General features: G+C 45.3%; 2 protein-coding genes across 3 annotated transcripts in view; one reads left to right on the forward strand and one right to left on the reverse strand.

Annotated features, from left to right (window-relative positions):
• Nucleotides 1-5,429, reverse strand: part of PIK3CA (phosphatidylinositol-4,5-bisphosphate 3-kinase catalytic subunit alpha) — a 42,377-nt gene extending 36,948 nt beyond the window's left edge. For both annotated transcript variants that reach the window (XR_004253591.1, XM_032192866.1), the window contains exon 1: nucleotides 5,369-5,429. The gene's annotated coding sequence lies outside the window, so the exon portion shown is untranslated. The remainder of the gene's footprint in view (nucleotides 1-5,368) is intronic.
• Nucleotides 5,430-6,841: 1,412 nt separating this feature from the next.
• On the forward strand, nucleotides 6,842-17,545 carry ZMAT3 (zinc finger matrin-type 3). The gene is made up of 6 exons (XM_032193061.1): nucleotides 6,842-6,885; nucleotides 10,823-11,148; nucleotides 12,261-12,380; nucleotides 13,942-14,108; nucleotides 14,221-14,321; nucleotides 15,333-17,545. Exons 2-6 carry the CDS (start codon nucleotides 10,879-10,881, stop codon nucleotides 15,542-15,544), a joined length of 870 nt encoding a protein of 289 aa, XP_032048952.1. The 5' UTR covers nucleotides 6,842-6,885; nucleotides 10,823-10,878; the 3' UTR covers nucleotides 15,545-17,545.
• The last annotated feature ends 2,654 nt before the right edge of the window (nucleotides 17,546-20,199 follow it).

Genomic DNA, 20,199 nt, shown 5'->3' on the forward strand with positions numbered 1-20,199 from the left:
CTTTAAATACGTTATTTTAGATAAAAAACGCATCCAAAAAAAAAATCACATAACTTCTTAAGTATACCCTCTAAAAGACAGCATCTCAATTTCACGTACTTTCCCATATTTTACACCAGAACACATAATTTATTATAAATCCCCATAACAAGCTTGCTAGACTAGAAGTGGCACTCACGGGCACAGGCCTGGATGTTGCTTAAGAATTAGCTCTTTCACTTCGACAGAAGAGGTTTCCTTGGGACAAGTGCTCTTCTATAGTACTTAATATTAAAACCAAAGATCTCAGAGGTAACAGCATGAAATTGCAAGAATATGAAATACAATTTGTTAACTACTTTCCTCCCAGCAATGGAGACTGCCTTGATACACTGATAAGCAGAACTGGATGCTCAGCATCCACATACACTTTTCAAAGCCCAGCAGAAGTTTTCAGATTTACGAGTTCCATCTCCACTTCTAAAATCCAGCAGTAGCATTTGCTGATTATTCTGCTCAGAGCTGGGAACATAAATACAAAAATGAAGAGTAAGTGGTATGTTTTATAATCTAAGCAGTTTAATGACCACAACATGCATATTTTAGAGTATTATTTGGAATGGAAGTATTTACTTCCCGTCTCCCAAAGGGAGTCTATCCAGAAGCTTCTCCCCATGTTAACTGAATTAACTTGATTTTAAAGCTATGTCTGTAGTCAAGGATCACTTCGTTATTTTCCATCCTTAACGAAAAGTTACTTAACAGCACAAGTACCAAAGTTAGGTAATAACACGTCTCACCACACAAAGCATATTTGTGAAGTCTGAGAAAAAGAGTTAATCTCCACTGTGCTTGCACAAAAAAAACAGCCTTCACTCTCTGGTCAGCGTTACTTTATTTGTGCCTGTAAGCCCAGATGGTCAGTGCTTAGCTTGCCTACATCTTCCCAAAAATTAGTCTCATCGCTTCTCTAGGAAGTCAGATGCCAAAATCTCCAGGTACAGAAAATTTTGTTCTATTATATTCAGATGAGAGAGCAGGGAGGTATTTCTGCTTATGGCAGATTTGTTTCAGCTGAAGTTCTGAATTTTGGTATTTTCTTTTCAGTCCTGCTCAAGGCTTTTTGCATTTTCAGGATGTTCAAGAACTGCTGGTTTCTTTATTGACTGCTAATATCTTAAAGACTGAATTAGGTTGCAACCAGGCATAACCTTTTGCTCTATTGGAAGAAAAAAAACAAAGGTCATGTCCACCACAAGGACTATCAGCTGTTTAGCAGTGAGTTTAAGACATTTCCCAGACAACAAATGCAATCACAGCAGAAAATCTATGCTTCTGGAAGGGGACCATGACCCAGGTTAACAGCAAGAATCAAAAGATGTCAGGAGGAGTCTTGGAAGAGGCATTCATCATAATTAAGTGCCACATTAAGTACTGGCAAAAGACTGGCTGCCTTGCACCTTAAATAAATAATTAGTGTGAAAAAAACTGTTCAGTCTGAGCCACAGATAAGTCTTTTGACATACTGTACAATCTAGGAGGCAAACTTCCAGTTCCCTTTCCTTTCTTTTCTGTTTCGACTTAGAAAGAAAATACACAAGGGATGTTTCTCCACATTTCTTTGCCTTAGAAGAGGGTCATAATGTACAGCCAATAATGTGACTCAGCTGTCTCAATTTCAGAGAACTTTACAGTAAATTTTAGTCAATTCAGTAAGCCTCCCGTATCTGACAAACACGCTTCGCATTTCACAATCCTCAAAAGCTCCCCTTGCAAGTATTTCTTTAACTGGAAGCTATAAGTAAAACCACCAGTTTCCCTACAAAAAAAAAAAAAAAAAATCCAAGTATATAGGTTAAGAACATTAATTCAAGAAAATTAACCTATAGGGTGGCCAAAAATAAATAAATAAAAAGATCTGAGGTATCCCTAACCTGCTACCGGTAAAAAGCAACGAGGCACAAACCAGGAGAACATTGAACCCGAAGTTCTACGCTTGACCCAGCTGCTTTCACGCCAGACCGCAGCAGAGCTGATTTACTTCTGCTGCTGCATTGAGCTCGAAGCACGCCAGCGAGGTGAAGGCTTCTGAAGGCCTCCATCATTCTCTCTCTTTCAATTTTGCGAAAGTAAGTTGGTTTCTTTGAACTTCATTGCCTTGTTTCTAGAGTTCAGGTACTCAGGCGTAACTTTTCAGAAGCAGACCGTAAACATTCCCAGCGAGTGCACTTGCTCAATCATGCCTGCCACAGGCTTTAATTCCCCATGTTACCAGCTTTGAGAAAAGTAGCTGTTAATGGAGAACAAGTGATTATTTCCACTGTCCCTCACACTCCCTGTTTGAAATGCACAGGGTTTTTCAACTGCCTCTCACAATATCTGATCCAGAATTAACTAGGAAAATACTTTCCAAGAAGCAAAGTGTAAACGCATGCTATATAAAACAGACACACTGTTTGCAAAGCCATTGCTCAGACAGAGGGCAGATTCAGAACTGCAGACACTACTCAGTCTGCAGCATTCCTGTTTGCCCACAGTTTACTTGCATAATTTACAAAAAATGCAACTTTTAAAAACAGTTTAACTCCCCCCGAGCCTCCCTCCTTTTAAAAATAATAAATACATATTTTCAAGTTAAAACTACAGCAGTGTTACAGGGGAAAAAAAGAGAGTATTCAGAGTTATTTCTGGTTCATTTAACACTCCATTAACCATTCAGAAATAGAATTACAGAATAATTCAAGCTGGAAAGGACCTCTGGGAGCTATCTGAACCAACCACGAACTCAAAACACTTCACATGTTTGACGTCCAAATAAATACCGAGAGAAACAAATCTATTTTCTCTCTCCACCGTGCACATTGGGATTAGGATACTACAAAGACAAACTTGTAACAATTCTTTACCATGACACATTCAACTTAAACAGTAAAAATTCCCACCCCGTTTTAGCTTAAATATTTTTATGCCTTTTCTAGTCTTAGCTAGTTTCAGACAGGCATGGTCACTTGGAGCAACTGGACTTGTGGCTTTTTAAAAGGAAGAGACAAAACTCCTAGATGGATGGAACACAATGCATGAAGGGCTGAAAAAAACAATCCCTACCTTATCTTTCACTTCAAGGCATGAAGCTTTTTTTTTTTTTTTTTTTTTTGCAGTTTGCTGAAGTACAAACACACATTCTCTCTCTAGTGTTCCCCCTCCAACTCATGGACATGCACAAAACACCCATATGTCTTTGACTAGAAGACTTACTAGATCTCAGACATTTTCCTGTAATTACAAAACTGAAAGTTACGAGACAAAACTCACTTTTATGTTACTTTAATACTAAATTAGAAAGGCTAATTTTGAAGTATTATTCCTGCTTCAGTCACATATCATAAAAAATTAGTTTTAACTGTTTCCTCACCTGTATCAAAGTTAAATAGAAAAAAATCTTCACTTCCTTTCATCCAAGCACAACATTTTTCATGCGCTTTGTCAAAATTGACATAGGTTGTAGTTAATGTACTCAACTAGACGAAGCAAGCAGGTGTGTGGGTATCATATACACACACACGATACCCACCTATGAGATGGTGGTGTTTCTGGTATGATTTGGAACTGATGTATCAGCATAACAGATCTATGGCAAGGATTCTGTACATAAAACATCTATTCATTAACAAAGCTGTTTCTGCAGACTAAATGCCAGCCTTAAGTTTGTTGTTTAACTATTTATAGATAAATCTCTGACTTAAAACCTGTGATGATCATCAAGGTTTTTCAAAAGTGGCTTGCACACGAGCAAGCCATTAGCAAGCACAGTGTGTACTTGAATCTGAGGAACAGCTGTTTTCAGAAAGAAGTCTGTTCTTCACGTAATAACACCTTTTAAATATATGATTTTCACCCAGTAACTAGAAACCTCTTATGATCTCGTTGGTTTTGTGAGACATTGTGACATTAAGTGCAGAGCCCTTGCTTGTAGGAATTCCTAATCCAAAACTTCCAGCAACTTTTTAGGACAGCTACCCTGGAAGCGCTGCTCCCCACCCGCTTTCAGAAAGCAGTAACAGCCTGGTTGACAGAGAAACAGTTAACCAAACACTGGGCTACTTTACGACTTCCAATAAAGCACAACTGCTTTGTAAACAGCTCAGCTACACCACCTTTTCCAAAGAACGCTCCAGAAAAACACACACACACACACGCACTCAGTTCCCTAACTAGTGGACGTAACCTGTAAGAAGAAGCAAAACATTTTTGCCATTAATACAGAATGAGTAATTGAAGGAGCAGAACAGCAAAAACATCTGGGCACGGATTCATAGGCTGGGCTTAAGCAGTCTTTGAAAAACATGAAGTGTTGTCTGCAGGTTGCTAAGTTTGGCATCAAGTTAACGCCTCTGAAGCGCAGGGCATCTGCTCGAGCAGAACTCCAACTGCAGCTCTGAAGCTGTCGTGTTTATTGTCTTAATGAAAAAGCAGAGCGCCTCATGGATCACAGGCAGAGCTCTGTGGTTTCATAAATTCCCCTGTAAACACTATGAGCTGGGCTAATGTGGGGTTTGTCTACACAATGACATCGTCTAAAATACACTTCCAAATAACTGCTCTGGCAGAGCTTGCCATGGTTATTGTTGGAGAAAAACGTTATTTATTGTTAAATTTTATGTTCGCATGGGGCTTTATTTCAGAACTGATTATCTACTGAGATCCCCACAGCAGACAAGCATTAAACCCCACCGTCCCGAGCACTGGAATATCCCTGGGAACTCCTGTTGTTTATGCACAACAAGAGGTGGACTTTGATTATTACAAGGCACTGGAGAACTGTAGCTTAGAAACAGCTGAAGCAAGCGCTCCAAGAACATCTCTATAAAATAACAGGGGGGTGTTCAGATTGATGCTGACAGCGATGGGAAAGCTGACTTCTGCCACACGATGAATGTGAGAAGAGCTAAAGCTCAAAGCTGGGACGTAAGGGTACGAGGAGGTAACAGAGCTGAGAAGCAGATTTCCTCTATGGAATTGCAATGAAATCCAGTCAGAAGCCAGCTTACCCCTCCTTTCAGGCTCCCTGGAGGATAAACTAAAGCAGGCTTACAGCCCCAACACACACCTCACTCACCCTTATCCCGAGCACGCCGTGCTTACAGCGCACCCCCCGCTCAGCCGCATCCTCCGAGCCCTCCACACAAACACCCGGCAGAGGGAAAGACCCCACAGGGCAGCGCCAGGAACCGCAGCTGTGACACGAACAAACCAGCTCCGCGGGGCAGACCCAGCCCTGAGGAGAAAGCAGCGGGCGGGCACCCCGGGGAACCCCCCCACACCCCTCAGCGGGCCGCCAGCAGCCCCCAGGGAGAGGCCGCGGCCCGGCCCCGCGCCGCCCCTCGCTCACCTCACGGCCGCTTCCGAGCCGGGCAGGGCCGGGCCGGGCCGGGCAGCGCCCCCACGGCCCCCGGCGGCGGCGGCAGCCCCAGCCCCGCGCCTCCCGCCCGGGCAATAACAGGAAGGCGGCGGGGCCTGACCCCGGACGGGGAAGGCGCCGCCCGCCGGAAGGGAACCGCGGCCCGCAGGGGGGGGGGGAGCCAGGCGGAGGAGGGGGGGGGGAGGCCGCAGGGCGCCTGCGCTGCCGGGGAAAGGAGGGGAGGGAGGGGGGAGAGGTGTGGTGGCACCCGGCGTGACGTCACGCGGAGTGACGTCACGCCACGCCGCGTGACGTCACGGAGAGGAGAAGCAGGCCCCTAAGGGCGCTGAAGAAGCGGGGGGGGGGGGAGGTCTCCAGCCTGCTGTCGGGCTGCCCCGAGTGGCAGCGTGAGGAATGCTTCAAGTTTTCTCTAAAAAGTGTTGAAATTTGTAAAATTGAAAAATAAAATGTTAATGTAAAAGAGGCTGCGTGAGCTGCTGGAGTCGGGGCGGTTCTGACTGTTAGAAAGGGGGCACACGCACCTAGTGAGTGCTCCCAGGAAATAGGAATTAAAGGCGGCGTCGCTTAAATTGTGTTTGGTTTTTCGGGGTCTCTGCCCGGCGCTGGGCTGCTCAGCCAGAGCCAACGCCACACAGTGCGGGAGGGCTGCGGTGGGACATCCCGAGGGATCACGCCCTGTGGGGCTGACACGTGTCCCCACAGCAGGAACGGTGGCATAGGGGGGCTCTGGGCCCATCCCAATATGCTGAGGGCATCGGTGACACGCGGCACGGCCAGCGGGGGGTCCCCAGGGGCTGGGTGATGGCTGCCAGGAGCCTTGGCCGCAGCTCTGGCTTCTCAGCTCTCCCCTGCTGTCTCCTCTTGGGCAGAAATGGAGGAAAACCAACAAAAGCCGAATGTACCCCAAAATGGCAGCCTGTGCCACTCGGTGGCTCGAAGGGCAGCATAACACACCTCAGCAACCGCTGCCACCAGCCACCCCCGGGTGTTTATACGGACACACACAGGCTCAGCTGCGAGCCTGGCTGCTGGCAGACGACGCAGCGACCACAAGAAGCGGAGATAACACCGTGGGGGCCTCCAGACCGGGATCTGCCCCAGCTGCTACACCTCGGGGGCAACTTTCCAACACCTTAAGCATGAGGGGCTGGGGGCTGCTGGCTGCACGGCCGGCTCCTGCCCATGCCAGCCCCGGGAGGAGGGCAAGGAAGGGCTGCATAGGGAGGGGGCGAGCTGAGCCAAGCCGTGCTAAACTAAACGAAGCCGTGCCGAACCAAGCCGTGCTAAACCATGCCCAGCCGTGCCGAGCGGTGCCGCTGCCGCAGCCCATGCGCAGTCCCCGCCCCGGCTGCCTGCGGTCACTTCCTGCAGCTGGGCCCGGCCGTGCCCGGCGCCCCGGCGGCCTCGGGCGAGCGGCAGCGGCTGCGGGCGGCGCGGAGCGGGGCGGTGCGGAGCGGGCGGATCTGGGGCGCCGGGGCCCGGCTGCGGTAGGTGCCGGGGGAGCGGGGCCGGGAGGGACGCGCCGGGCCCCGGATCCGCACGGGGGGGTTGTGGGGGGGGGCTCAGCGCAGGGTTTGGGGGCGGTTCGGGTGTTTCTGGGGCTCGCTGCCTTCGTTTTGTGCTGGTTTTATTTTTATGGGGTGTTTGCTGGCGCTGTGTCCGTGCGGTAGTGCCCAGCTCGAGGTTGTGTCAGGGTGGTGGATAGCAGGTTTTTTTTTTGTTTTTTTTTTTTTTTAATTTTGGCTTAGGATCTGCCACCGAGACTGCAAGGCATGCAGCTTTGCAGGGGTGCCTGCTAGGATGCCAGCATCAGCACCATGGCTTCGGAGACCCTGCTGGGCTAGGGCATGGCAGTGCCCTAGGGCCCCGGTACATATCAGCATCAGCAGAGGGTCAGCAGGCCCTGTGCATGAGCATAGAGCTGTGTGTGGTGTGCATTGGCTTTAATGCACTGTATGCAATCCCTGCAGCACTATAAGGCTCCCCCGGGCACTGGTCATGGCACTGAGCCCGCTGGAGTTCAAGGAGCATTCACAGACACAGGCTGTGATGTTCGGGTGGCCCTGCGTGCAGCCAGGAGCTGGAGTCCATGACCCTTGTGGGTCCCTTCCAGCTCAGGATATTCCACAAATCTGTAAAATGACTGTATCTTTCAGGGTAAATTCTGCAGGTGGCCAAAGGTAAACTTTCTGGCAAAGAGGTCAAGTGGCAGCAGTGTTATGAGATAGCGTTTCCTGTCTTGGAAGAAAACAACCTTACAGTTTTTCTTAATTTCTAACTAGTTTTCTAAAACTAATTCCAGTGAAACACTGCTCTGCATGTGGATGTCTTGTGAGTTACATCTATGGATAAGGAAGGTCATACAGTGTGTGTGCCTGCCAGATTTCAGATCCAGACCAAATCAGTTCCTTCCCCAGACCCGTGTTGGTGACAGCTGGGGACACACTCCCTGTTAGCTGTGCCACCAGCAGGATCTAGGTGCTACCACCCTGTGGCACTCAGGGCAAGGAGGCTGAGTCTCCTCTTTCAGTGCTGTCCTTGGGCTGCCCCAACCTGAAGGAGCAGGAGAGGGGCGTACCTGTCCTTTACACCCACCTGAGTACAACTGGCACAGGGTGGAATTATGTCCTCGGCCATGCAATGTGCACAAGGAGGCATGGCTGTGATGGAAGAGATGCTGTGGTGAGGCAGAATGCCTCCCGAGCTCAGCCTGCAGAGCTGCAGGTCCTTACCCTCCCTGGGGCTGCAGTGTTATGTGCACAACTCTTTCACGGGGGAGGTTCATTGATCGTTTGCTCTTCTGTAAGGGTAAAAATTTTGCAGCTTTTCATGCGAATGGAAAGGAGGAGTCAAAGTGTTCCTGTTAACTTCTGCACAGGTATCCGTAGTGACCAGCGGTGATGTGTTAAAGGGACATATAAATAAGTAGAATTTAAATGCCCTTTTTTTTTCCCCCTTTAAATAATATCCAGACAAAAGAAGTGAACGTAATCTGAGCAGTTTCAATGATGGAAGATCGCCGTGAGAAGAACATCAGAGTTGCATATGCAAAGTCAAGAAGTTCTAATTCTAAAATTGCTCATGCAGGCTTAATTTTATCTTCAGACTACTGTTTACTTTGAGAAACAATAAATGGCCTTATAAATAAAGATTTTTTTAAAGAGTATTGCGTTCCATCTTTTCCCCTGTGGATGCATATCCTATAGCAGTGTCCTATCTTGTGCCTGACAAATGTCATCCATGCCACATACGTATGGAGGATGCAGCAGGCACTCATGCATAATTAAGCAGATGGATTCCAATTGCCATTTAGTGTAGATCACTTTATATTCTTCTCTGAAGTATTTAGCTATAATTTACTCTCTTTTTAAGGAAGAGGCCCACTATGGTATTGAAGCAGGACTCTGATGGTATTGCTTGGCTGCTTGCATAGCTGATGTAAGATGCCTTGATAGACCTGTGGTATGATCCATTTAACCATCTACAATATGAACTAATTCCATCAATAGCCCCAGTGAAATTGATTGGACAGAGTACTAGTTGAGGAAACTAAAGACAGCAACATCTTTTTCCATAATTCTGTTTAGCCAGGAAAACCTATGCTGAAAGTCAGAGAGAAGTTAGGTGACAGTACAGAATTTATGCTGCTGATGAGTGATTTACACCAGGCTGTTCCTGTGTTTCCTCTTTCTTCTTCATGATGGATTTTGTTTTATCATGTTTCAATTAGTTGTCGTAAACTTGTTTTTGATTTTGTTTTTATGGTCACCTTTTGGTTCATGTTTTTACTTTTTCTTACCTTTAGTTGCTAATAGTAATGGAACTTTCTCCAATCTTGTGTTATTTAAAAATCTGGTTTTAGAGGTAAAGATTTCAGAAATGCTTTTGTCACTTGAGTGTTTTAGTTCTACTGATTATTTTTTTCCCTAATAGTATATAGACCTCTCTGGAGCCAGACTTTCAAAGGTGATAGAGTATTTAAAAATGCAGTCATCAACTAGGATTTTCCAGAGCTTGAATGTAGCAAGGTATTTATCTCCTGCTAATTTTAGCAGATTGAAAATCCCAGAAGTTATCCTAGATAAATGCTATCTGCTTCTCCAGGTTCCTAAATGCCCTTGAAGTCAAATTATTTTCTCAAAAGTGACTCAGGATCAAAGTTCCTAGGTGGCATATCATCTATCTTTCCTGTAATTTTACAGAAGCCTCTTAATTTTAAAATATAGATGTGGCTAACTATTCGCTTAAACAAAGCCCACAGCGTAAACATGGTTGCTACCAATGCAATCTTAGCTGGAAGTGATCTGCAGAGACCCAAGATAATGCTTTTTGCTACCCCAGTGTAACAGTGAACGGGATTTGTTACGATAAGAAGCTAATAAGACATTAACAGAAGTAGCTGTGCCTTGATTTATAGTATCACTGCTCCACATTATTCTGGGAATGTTCATCCCGGGCTTTAGATGTGATTTATAAACTTTAATTAAATTAGCCTCTGAGAACCCCTTGTTGGAAATGTAGGGCTAGTTCTAAGAACTTGAATTAACTGAGAAATAATTGAATAAAGGTTAATATGGGATAAGCTCTCCATTCTTGCAGAAGAAAATACAGCTTTAAATGTTGCATAGGTTGTAGTTAGTAAAGGAAATGCAGAGAAATAGCTCAAGGTCATTCAACAAGACCACGGAAGAGCTGGGAAGAGAACCATTGGGGGATGGCTGGGTACAGCAAGGTGTTCTCGAGTCACTTAGTACTCCTCTGCTTTTGGTTGACTTACATGAGAAAAATTAACTTTAGAATATTTTTGCTCAGGAAGGTCTTTGTGAGTATTTGGGGGATGTATTCTGTGTGTAGGTATATTCTATATCTGTCTGTATAAAATAAATCTTTGAAATACTTGTATTTTCTTTTTAAGTTATCAAGTAGTGGTAATAAATTTTAATATTTGTTTAGGCCTTAGAGTGTAAGCTTCTCCTTAGGCTGTCAGAAAAGGACGTGGCTGATGGTTGTATCCCTCTGCTAGCAGTTGTATCCTTCTGTTACCTCAGCTCTATGTGCTGAACGTGTTGGAGGTCGCATCTCCTAGCAGTCATAGAGCAGTGGGGTGGGCATGCTGGGGCAGGGTTTGGCTCTGGGGCAGGTACTGTGAGCTCTTAGGAATCTTCACACCTCCAGAAAGGTGCCACGGGGTACTAACAGCTATATTTCAGGCTTCAGTCCACTTCTTGTATTCGTCATTTTTTAATCTTGCCCTGGTTATGTGGGATGTTGCTGCTCCCGTGAGTGATACAAGTTGCCTTTATGGCTGCTTGGCATTGTGAAAAGGCATAAAGGAGAGGCAGGGAAGTTACAGTAGGTGTCCCCTGGGTTGTCACTGTTCCTGTTAGTATGGTGTGCTTCAGCAGTTGTGTTTCTCTGGTCTAGGTCTGAAGAGGACTCCTCATCCTTCAGACGTAGCATGCCCACAGTCTTCCTGGCCAATGATTCTTTTACAGCAAGCAGGACTTCTTCCTCATCCTGAGAAGCCTCCATCTCTTCCTATGTCAGTGGCTACAAGGCCCAGAGCCACCTCACCGCTGTCCCCACCCAAACCTCTCGGACTGGGGCCTTCCCTTCACCACGCACAAGACGAAGAGCTTGCAAAGGCGGTGGAGCAGGACCCTATGCTGGAGGAACTATGTAAGCCTCTGTGCTGTAAGCTTTGCAATGTCACGCTGAATTCAGCACAACAAGCCCAGGCTCATTACCAGGTAAGCAGAGCAGCGGGGGCACAGCTCGCGTGTAGCCGTGCCTGTGTGAGTGTGTGCGCTGCCGGTAGCGCTGCTGTAGCACGGAGTTCAGCGTGGGCTAAAGATTGAGGAATAATTCAGCTGCTCCAGTGGGTTTTAAGCACTGTATTGAGGTGGCTGCACACTAGCAGCTTTGTTTGAGTTAACTAATCTGAAGCTACCTCTTCTGATTGATTCATCTGAAATAGGTTAGGGACCGTTTGTATATGTTTCTTTGCTGGCATTGAATATATTGTGGTCTTACATCGCTCCCTTCTACTAGTAATCTGTCTGCCTTGTGTATTTGTGTGAGATGTGGAGACAGTAACTTTCTTTACCAGCAAATACAAGAGAGTGTTTGTCTGTATGCTCAGGACAGCAGGCCCAGACATCAGGCTTTTTGTTGGCCCTGAAAAAGTGCTGTCCAGACATTGAACGGGTAGGTTGAATTAGTGTTACAATTTTACATCTGATTTCTGCAGTATTTCTGTCATGAGGGGACAAAAATTATATTTAAAAAGGTGCAACTTGTGTTTATACACATGCCTTACTATATATCCAAAATACATATACATACTCCCATATACCTCTCTCAAGTTTTCAAAACACGAGAAAGAGCTACAACATATATTTTTTCAAGAGAAAATAAAATGTGAAGCAGAGTTTTTTTTTGTTTTTTTTTTAGAAATTCAGTCCCATGTTTGAAATCATGCTTGAAATCTCATGACAAGAAATGTGTGTGTATGTGTTCAGGCTTATCAAGAAAGCTATGTAAAGCAGTTAACATTTCATGTCTAAAATACAAGATACTGATTTTAGGTGAAATGGAAGCAGACTGATGAACTAATTGTAACCTTACAGTTTTCAGAAAATTGGTTGAAAATTAGGTCTAAAGTGCTAGCTGATGAGCATTTTGGATTAAAGGGAAGGATGCCAGCATATCCTAAAATCAGAGCTGCTGTTTTCCAAGTGACAGCTCCTTTACCTGAAGTGCCATCTTCATGGACACTTTTTCCTTTCTGTCTCTGGCTCTGCTTGCTTTCAGTGTAAGATTCTATTACTGGGACAGTGATTAATTTTAGTTCTCTTTCCAGGGTAAAAACCATAGTAAGAAACTCCGAAATTACTATGCTGCCAATAGCTGTCCGGCACCTGCCAGGATGAATAATGCGGTTGAGCCTGCCCCGCCTCAGGTTGTCTCCCTTCCAGCTCAGGTAAGGCATGGGAAGGTGACTGAGATCATGCTGCTTGCTTCTGACCTAACTCCCAATAAGGATAAGCAGATCTGACACCTGGAGGATTAATGCAAGAGTTGGGAAAGAATTTTCCTCTTGATGGCACAGGAAGGTGGAGGTGGCTTGTTGTGAGCTGTTTGCTTTCCTCTGAAGAGGCAGATATTGGCTATGGAAGTTTGACGTGCTGCTGACTGAAGTTGTTTAAAAGCAGGTGTAAGGCAGCTTTTTCAGAGCAGCACTTGGACGTGAGGGTGTGGCATCCGCCCTGCACAATCATCCCTCCTTGCGTGAGTGAAGCAAACGTGGAAAAAGTGTTAGGTGCTCCTGCACCCATTGCCCAGGGCTGTTGTCTAATTCCTCTTTTGTTGCTCCTTTTGCAGTGGTTATTCCTGTGTGTAGGGTGAGTGGATGGATGGGTCTCTCTGTGATCCAGATTCATTCGATCTCAGGCACATTAGAAGCAAAAGAGATGATTTTTACTTTTGCTTGTAGAGTTTATCACTTCTGGTTGCTGTGGGGTGTAGCAGCTAACCTGTCTCTTGCACATGTATGTGCAGAGAATCTCAGCTGGGCTGCAGGGATCAAAGCTGTGCCTCACACCCCCAAAAACATTTGTCTCTGTGGTCTGTACAAAAGAGAAAAACATTTGCAGTAAGTGGCAGGTTGCTACATGTGCTGTTGGAGCCGCCAGAGGGAGACTCAGTCCTGTGTAAAATGACTGCGGCTCAGGGAACTGAATCAAGGTCTGGAGAAGACTTTGGGTCCTGTCCTAGGTAGTGGGATGTGGGTGAGGCACCCGCTAGGGTGTCTGATGCTTCTTGCACTGGAGAGAATGGTCCGTGGCAATAAAAAGGCGGCTTTGGGGCCGTATGAGGATTCATGTTGTAACTTATGAGTCAGAACTGTGTGTGTGTGTGTGTCTGTAAGCTTGCAGTTTCAAAAGCAACTGGACTTGGCAAGTGCTGCAGTGACAGGGCTGTGTGAATCACTGCTGCTGCGCTGTTTGCAGAGCGCTTTTGTCTGGATGACACACACACACACACACTGAGGAGACCTGGTTGCTGCCCCAGTCAGCGTGCCTGGCTGCCTGGAAGGGCAGGGTACCAATCAAACAGCTGGGTCCTTCCTCGGAAATCCTGGCCCAGGTATCTTCATACCTGAAGGGTAAGGTTCAGAGGTCTGGCAACTCAGCTATTGCCCGTCTCCTGGCGTGGTCAGGGAACTGTGCAGAGATGGGGTATGCAGGAAACATGAGAGGGGAGCACCATTACATTTCTGTGAGTGTGAGCCTTCCTCTATAGGAAAGTCACTATTAACTGCGTATATCTCAGGGGATTTGCAGATTCCCTGGAAGGCTGAGGCAGAGAAAACTAAGTTGTCCTTGTAAGAACAGTTTGGGGAGCACCGAGAATGTCCTCATCCATACGGTCTAACTCCAGCGCTCTGACAAACACGCTACTGGTCTCAGTCCCTGGGATTCAAGGCTTTCAGAGATTTATCCTTCTTGTGTTTCACATGCTGTCTCTCCCTTTGCTGCTAGATGGGATCCAGTAAACCAGGTGGCCGAGTGATCTTGGCCACAGAGAACGATTACTGCAAGCTTTGTGATGCCTCGTTTAGTTCTCCGGCTGTGGCGCAGGCTCACTACCAAGGGAAAAATCATGCCAAACGGCTGCGTCTTGCAGAAGCACAGAATAATTCGTTCTCGTAGGTATTGTTCAACTTCAAGCTCAGGCTGAAAGCATGTGGCAGTGTCTCTGGCAGTCGTTTTACTCGGAAAACTCTGAATCGCAGCTGTTCATATTTGTTTAATCTCCAGGGATGCATCGGAACTAGGCAAACGGAGGACGAGGAAAGAAGGGAATGAATATAAGATGATGCAGAACAGAAGAAATATGTATACAGTTCAAAACAACACAGGTAATCGGGAGCTTGCATCTGTTTTAGTCTATAGTTGGAATTATAATGCTAATACTAAGCAGTTTGTCTTCTGTTTCTGAGCTCTGGTCTAGCAGAGACAGGTTGTGAAAGGAGCTGGTTCTAGCTCTGATCCTTCCTGTCTGTATCTATCTTCCCAGCTGCTAAAGTCACTTTGTTTTATCAGCCCGCTTGGTAGTTTGGTTTCTCAGTTTGTAACTTAATTTACCATCTGCCCATCCGTAAGGCTACTCTGAGCAGAGACGATTTTCCTGCTTTATTTTCTTGGCCAGTGGCCAGATGCTTTGACTCCTCCTGTAGCACATCAACCCGTAGGTGTGCTCCTCTGTCCCAAAGGAGAGAGCACATTAGCCTCCCTCCAAGAGCATCTGTTCCTAGAGCCCATCCTCAAGTGTTAGCTACTAACTTTGCCTCTTTACTGTAATTTAAAGCATGTTTTATAGTGTCCAGCCCAGCATCTCTTTCTCTTTTTCATTTTATGTTATGAGCACATTAGCTGAAACCCTGCTTCGTGGTGAAGCATGGTTTTATCTTGTCATTCTAACCACTGTCATTTGGAAAAAGGTATGTCTTAAAATTCTATTAAAAATCATTTTGTGATAATTTTAAACTGAGATAGGCGGCTTATTCTAATCAAAAGACTGCTCTATTCTGGAATTGGATGGTTTTAAAAAAAATAATTGGCTCATTACTTAAATGGTTAGACTCCTAATATTGTAAGACCCTATTGATTCTTAATAAAACTGGGGCACTAGGTCCACTCTCCCACTTCGGAAAATACCTGCGAGTACTGCTGCCCTGTGTGCTGCACTCCCTGTAAATCTGGATCTCATTTGAGAAGTCATGGAAAAAATGAATTCACTCGAATCAGTTAAAGAAGCTGATCTTTGGCTGCTTTTTAAATATTTGTTGGACTTGGAAGTTGTCAGTGAGGGGTGTCAAGTTTTTCTTTTTATAGGTAAATACATGTAAGCGTTTGTGTTGTTTCCTCAGGTCCCTACTTCAATCCCCGCTCACGGCAGAGGATCCCTCGGGATTTGGCCATGTGTGTCACCCCCAGCGGCCAGTTCTACTGCTCCATGTGCAATGCCGGGGCCAGCGAGGAGATGGAGTTCAGGCAGCACTTAGAAAGCAAACAGCATAAAAGCAAGGTGTCCGAACAGCGGTACAGAAATGAAATGGAGAACCTAGGCTATGTACAATGACGCGCCGCCCTCGGTAGTAGTTTGCAAATAGAGCAGCTTGTCTCTCGCCTGCTGTTTGCCACATGCCCTGCTTTGTGCTCCATTTGATAGGAGCATGCTCTCGAGCTATACGTGTAACACCTGCAAACTTAATGGTATGGTTAGATTTTTTTTCTATCATAGTTGGCAGGATGACGCTGTGCAGGACATGAAGTGTTTTTGATGTTTGTTTGCTAGTTATCTAAGGCTCTTCGTTGTGTTGAGTGGCTGGGGGGACTTTGATGTCTCCCCAGCCTTCTGCATGAATATGCAAAGACCAAGAAGTGCTGGGAACTTCTGTGGTTCCACCTCACAGGTGAACCATGTGCAAAGCCCGCTCCCCTCTTTGTGTGCCGCAGAGCAGTGCTCCCGAATGTCTCCCTACAGCAGAGTGAATCTCTGGGCAGCTTGTGAAAGAGGGGTAGGAATGGGGCCTGTGAATGTCCAAGCTAGGGGTGTACTTGTCCACAAATTGCTGCTTGTGGCCCTCATTGCAGCCTGCAGTAAGTTCTTTCCACATGCCTGTAAAAAGGCTACGCACACCTCTCCACTTCGGAGGGTCTTGCCTCTTACCCATTTCTCTGTGATGCAGATTTCATTCTGAAGATCTGACAGTAGATGCCAGCTGATCAGCCACATCCAGAAATGCTCTTCTACCAAACAGTTAACAATGAAAATGGATTTTGGCATTGTTGGCTGGGGACCTTAACGCACCATGGGTGTAGCTCATCTCCCTGAAGAGAGCCTGTGGGGGTTTCAGTGGCTAAATGCAGTGAATTGAAAAGCAAACCTGCTCAGGTGAAATGTGCTGTGCACTGATTCCACGTTAGCCAGGGTAGGGTTAGGGATAGGTTGCAAGGAGCTGTTGGCTGTAATTTCTTTGCATAGTGATGTAGAAGAGAGCGAGTGTTAGTGTTTGGTGCACAGCTCTATTCCTTGGGAGAGCAGGGCTGCCAGGACCCTGGGAAGCAGAAGTCAGTGTGTCCCACTTCCATGCCATTCCCTCAACAAAGCCCACTGGGTGTTAAAGAGGAGAGGTTAAATGTTCCTTTGAACTAGGGCTACCAATATTGGATAAACTTTTTCCCCTCTTTCTTTTCCCATCTCAAACTGGGTTTTGATTCCATTCCTTGATGTGAACTTCACTGTTTTAGGGACCATAAAAATCCAAAGTTAGGTAGGATGTAAATGTCAGGGGTAATGATTGGTTAAGTAAAAGCTTTTTGGCCATGCAGAAGTATTCATGAAACTTGTTAACTTTTTAAATGTCAACAAAGGGTGTGTCTGTTTTGGTGTTCCTCAATGGAAGTGGAAAGGAGACAAAGAACAGAAGTAGGGCTGACATTTTTCTACTCCATTTAGGTAGCTGTGAAGCTGTGACTGGAATCCAGTTCACAGTTTTTCTATAGCATTGGCTCCAGTGGCAAGTGTAGCATGTAGCTAACCTCTCCTGGACCTGATTCCCACTGTGCTGCTATAGCTGTACGCCAGTATAGCTTCATCGACTTCAGTGGCAGGTGCAGGGAGGGAGTAGAGGAAGCATCATGCCTTGACTCTCGCTCCTCTTTAGGCAGATTGAATTAGATGCAGCTCCATTGGTTTCAGTAGCATTTTACTAGGGATAAATTGTACCTAGTGCATGATGTTGAAGGTAACCCTGCCCCTTTTCCCCATTCTCCCCCCCCACCTGTTTTTGCCATTCTGATCCTGCTTCTTGCATTCCAGGAGGATCTTCTGCTTGCCTTAAAAAATGAAAAATGACTCAACAAACAAAAAATCCAGATAGTTTTTGGTAATCTTTCTAGTCCACTTCAGAAGGGCTTGTCTCACTTGGCTGCTCAAAAGAGAAGGCTGCTCCTCAGAAGCTGTGTATTGTTCTCTCTACCTACCTGAGCGTGAGCTATCCATGCAACTTTAACACAGCCTTCCTAAATCCCAGGAAATCCTAAATTGCAGGGTGAGTTCTTGCAAAAAGAAGAAGAAGAAAAAAAGCAACCCTCTGCATCGTTCCAGGCTGATTCGTGCCTCATGAATATGGGCAGGGCAATGGACATCCTTTTGCATGGGATTCCCTCCCCTCCGCTGTGCAAAGCCCAGTTTTGTGGGCTTTGTGCACCGGAGCACATTAGAAGGTAGGAAGAAAAACGGGTGTCCAGGTAGAAAAGTACTCACTGGGCAGTTTTCACAGCCTCTAAGTCTGTTTCTCCTGTGCTGTCCTGCCCCTGGCTCACTTTCTTTGCAACCTTGAAGACCATTCCCCTTGCAGAAGTCTCCCGTCAGCCTTTACCCCTCATCCTTTGCAGTCAAAGGTCTGGTTTTCTCTTTGTGTTCTGTCTTTTTCCTAGTCTGACACCGCTGCGAAGGGACAGAAGGAGCTGGGTGAGCGTGTTTGACCAGCGTGGTCCCTGCGTTGTGGTTAAATGTCCCTCTTGCTGTAAATGAAAGCGTGGTATTTTCCCACATTCGGGAGGCAGCGCGTGGGATGCGGGTGGCTGTGCTTGTGGGCTGCTCCCCTGCAAGGGAGTCTGGTTTTGAGGAATGGCTCGAGTCTCCCCTGAACAGACACCTAGCTGGTTTGGTTTTTCACAGGAAAACAAGCAGTGAGTGTCGTCATCCTGAGAATTTCAAAGTGGCGGGTGGTGTAGCAGGCGTAAAGCAGGCGGTGAGATTCCAGCGGCAGGAGGACTGGTTTGCTAGGCAGGAGGAAAGCAGCTGGGGATTAATTGCCTTGCCCCAGCCCTCTGTTGTGGCCCTTCTCTGCGAGTGACCAAAGCTTGCCTCTCCCTTTCCAGCATTGCTTAATGGTTTGTGTTCTTCCCACTCTCCCTCCAGCACAGAAAATTGTTGACTACAAAGAGAAAACACCTCACCCCACTAATATCTGTAGGGTTCGAGCCAATCCAAACTCATACTTTTCAGCATGAGAAGCAGGGTGGGTCCTGATTTTATTTTTTTTCGTGAAAGCTGTTCTCCAAATCAGCAGTCAGAAGGCATATTGAAAACATGTCCTGGCAAAATCCTATTAGTCATAGGTGGGACGGGGAGAATAACATACAGCTGTAGTACCGTTTTCCAGACTCAGTCTTTTTCTCAAGTTAGTCAAAGTACCAAGCTCAAGAAATAGGACTTCTGTGAAACTGTCACATTGGCCAGTAGGTTAATGACCTTTGCTGCTAGAAACAAAATATAAATCAATGTGTTGATATTTATTTTACTGCGCTGACCACTAATTGACTTGTTGATATTTAAGGCATTATTATGTAGGTTGTTTTTGTTTAAATAGAAAACTCTACATCGCACTTTGCTTTTGGATCAGAAATGATATTTATTGTATTTGTGAAAATGTTTTTCTTCCCACGTTATGTATTTTTTTCTTTCCCTTGATGCAAAAGCCTTGCCCCCCCCCAAAAAAAAAAAAACACATACAAAAAAAACAACGCAACCTACAGATTGTCTTTGTTTCTTTTCATGCCAAACAAATTTGGAATTTCCACGCAGCTCTTTCTTAAATGTCCATTTGAAGTTTGTGGTTTTTGTTTTTTTTTTTTTTCCTTCCCTCCAGTGGTTCCTTTGGTAACTTGGGATGATATTTTTAGAGACACATGAAGTTTGTACTACATTTAAGCATTTCTTTTATGGCAAGGAAGTAAACTGTGGAATCCATGTATTTGTGAGAAGTACGAAGATGATACTATTTTGTTTGTACTAAGCATTAGCTGCATTAGCTGTCATTTCGCATTCTGCACTAATGGGAAAACGTGGTAGAATCTTGCCTAACGTTGCTCTAATTTTGACTTTTTGCTTTTTTTGGTATACATCAAGAAGAACCCTGAAAACTTCTGTGGAGTTGCTTACAATGGTCATCAGTGTAACAAAACGCATTTTTTTCTATAAGGCTTCTTGTCTTTTTTCCTTTTCTAGGTGCTCATTATAGGGCATTAGAAGGGAAAGCTATCGCCATGGCACAGGTTCCTATTTTGGCTTACTAATGCATGAAGTCCTTTTGCTACATTACTTCAGTAATGTTCTTGCTGTAACCAATGGAGTAAATGAAATACCCTAGCTAAATATATTATGTTGGCTAGGGCCAGGGAAAATACATTGCTGAAATCTGTGTCTTTTACTTCTGTGTTTGGGTTACAAAACTCTTAAGGTTATGCTTTTTTTGAGGAATGTGTATCTTGTTCTGTAAGGATTTGGTCCTGCTCCATCTAAAATAGTTTGAAGTACATTGACTTTAGCCGACTAGGAGCAAGCCATGAAACCCTTCAGGAATTTCATACTGCTGATGTTTTCTCATGTGCTTTTTTTTTTTTTTAATTTTACAACCATGCATACAAGGGTGCTCTGGATGAGAAGGACATCTGTTGCCAATTATGGAAAACCAAATGTCAGGGTTTGTAACAGACAAAGAAAAAGAACGGACCAGGTTTCTTTGAAGTTAGTGGCTAAGCTCCTGTTTTGAGCTGGGCCAGTTTCTTTACTATTTGCATGAAGTTGGAAGTGAAGATAAAATCCACTTGCAAATAAATGTGGTCCAACAGTAGTTTGGGGAATCTCTCCTTTAAAAAAGTATCGCAATTAAAATCTTTTTATCTGAAGTATCTGCAGATACAGGCAGGACTGTGGATTTTTAT

This window comes from Aythya fuligula, chromosome 9 (genome assembly GCF_009819795.1).
Source record: "Aythya fuligula isolate bAytFul2 chromosome 9, bAytFul2.pri, whole genome shotgun sequence".
NCBI lineage: Eukaryota > Metazoa > Chordata > Aves > Anseriformes > Anatidae > Aythya > Aythya fuligula.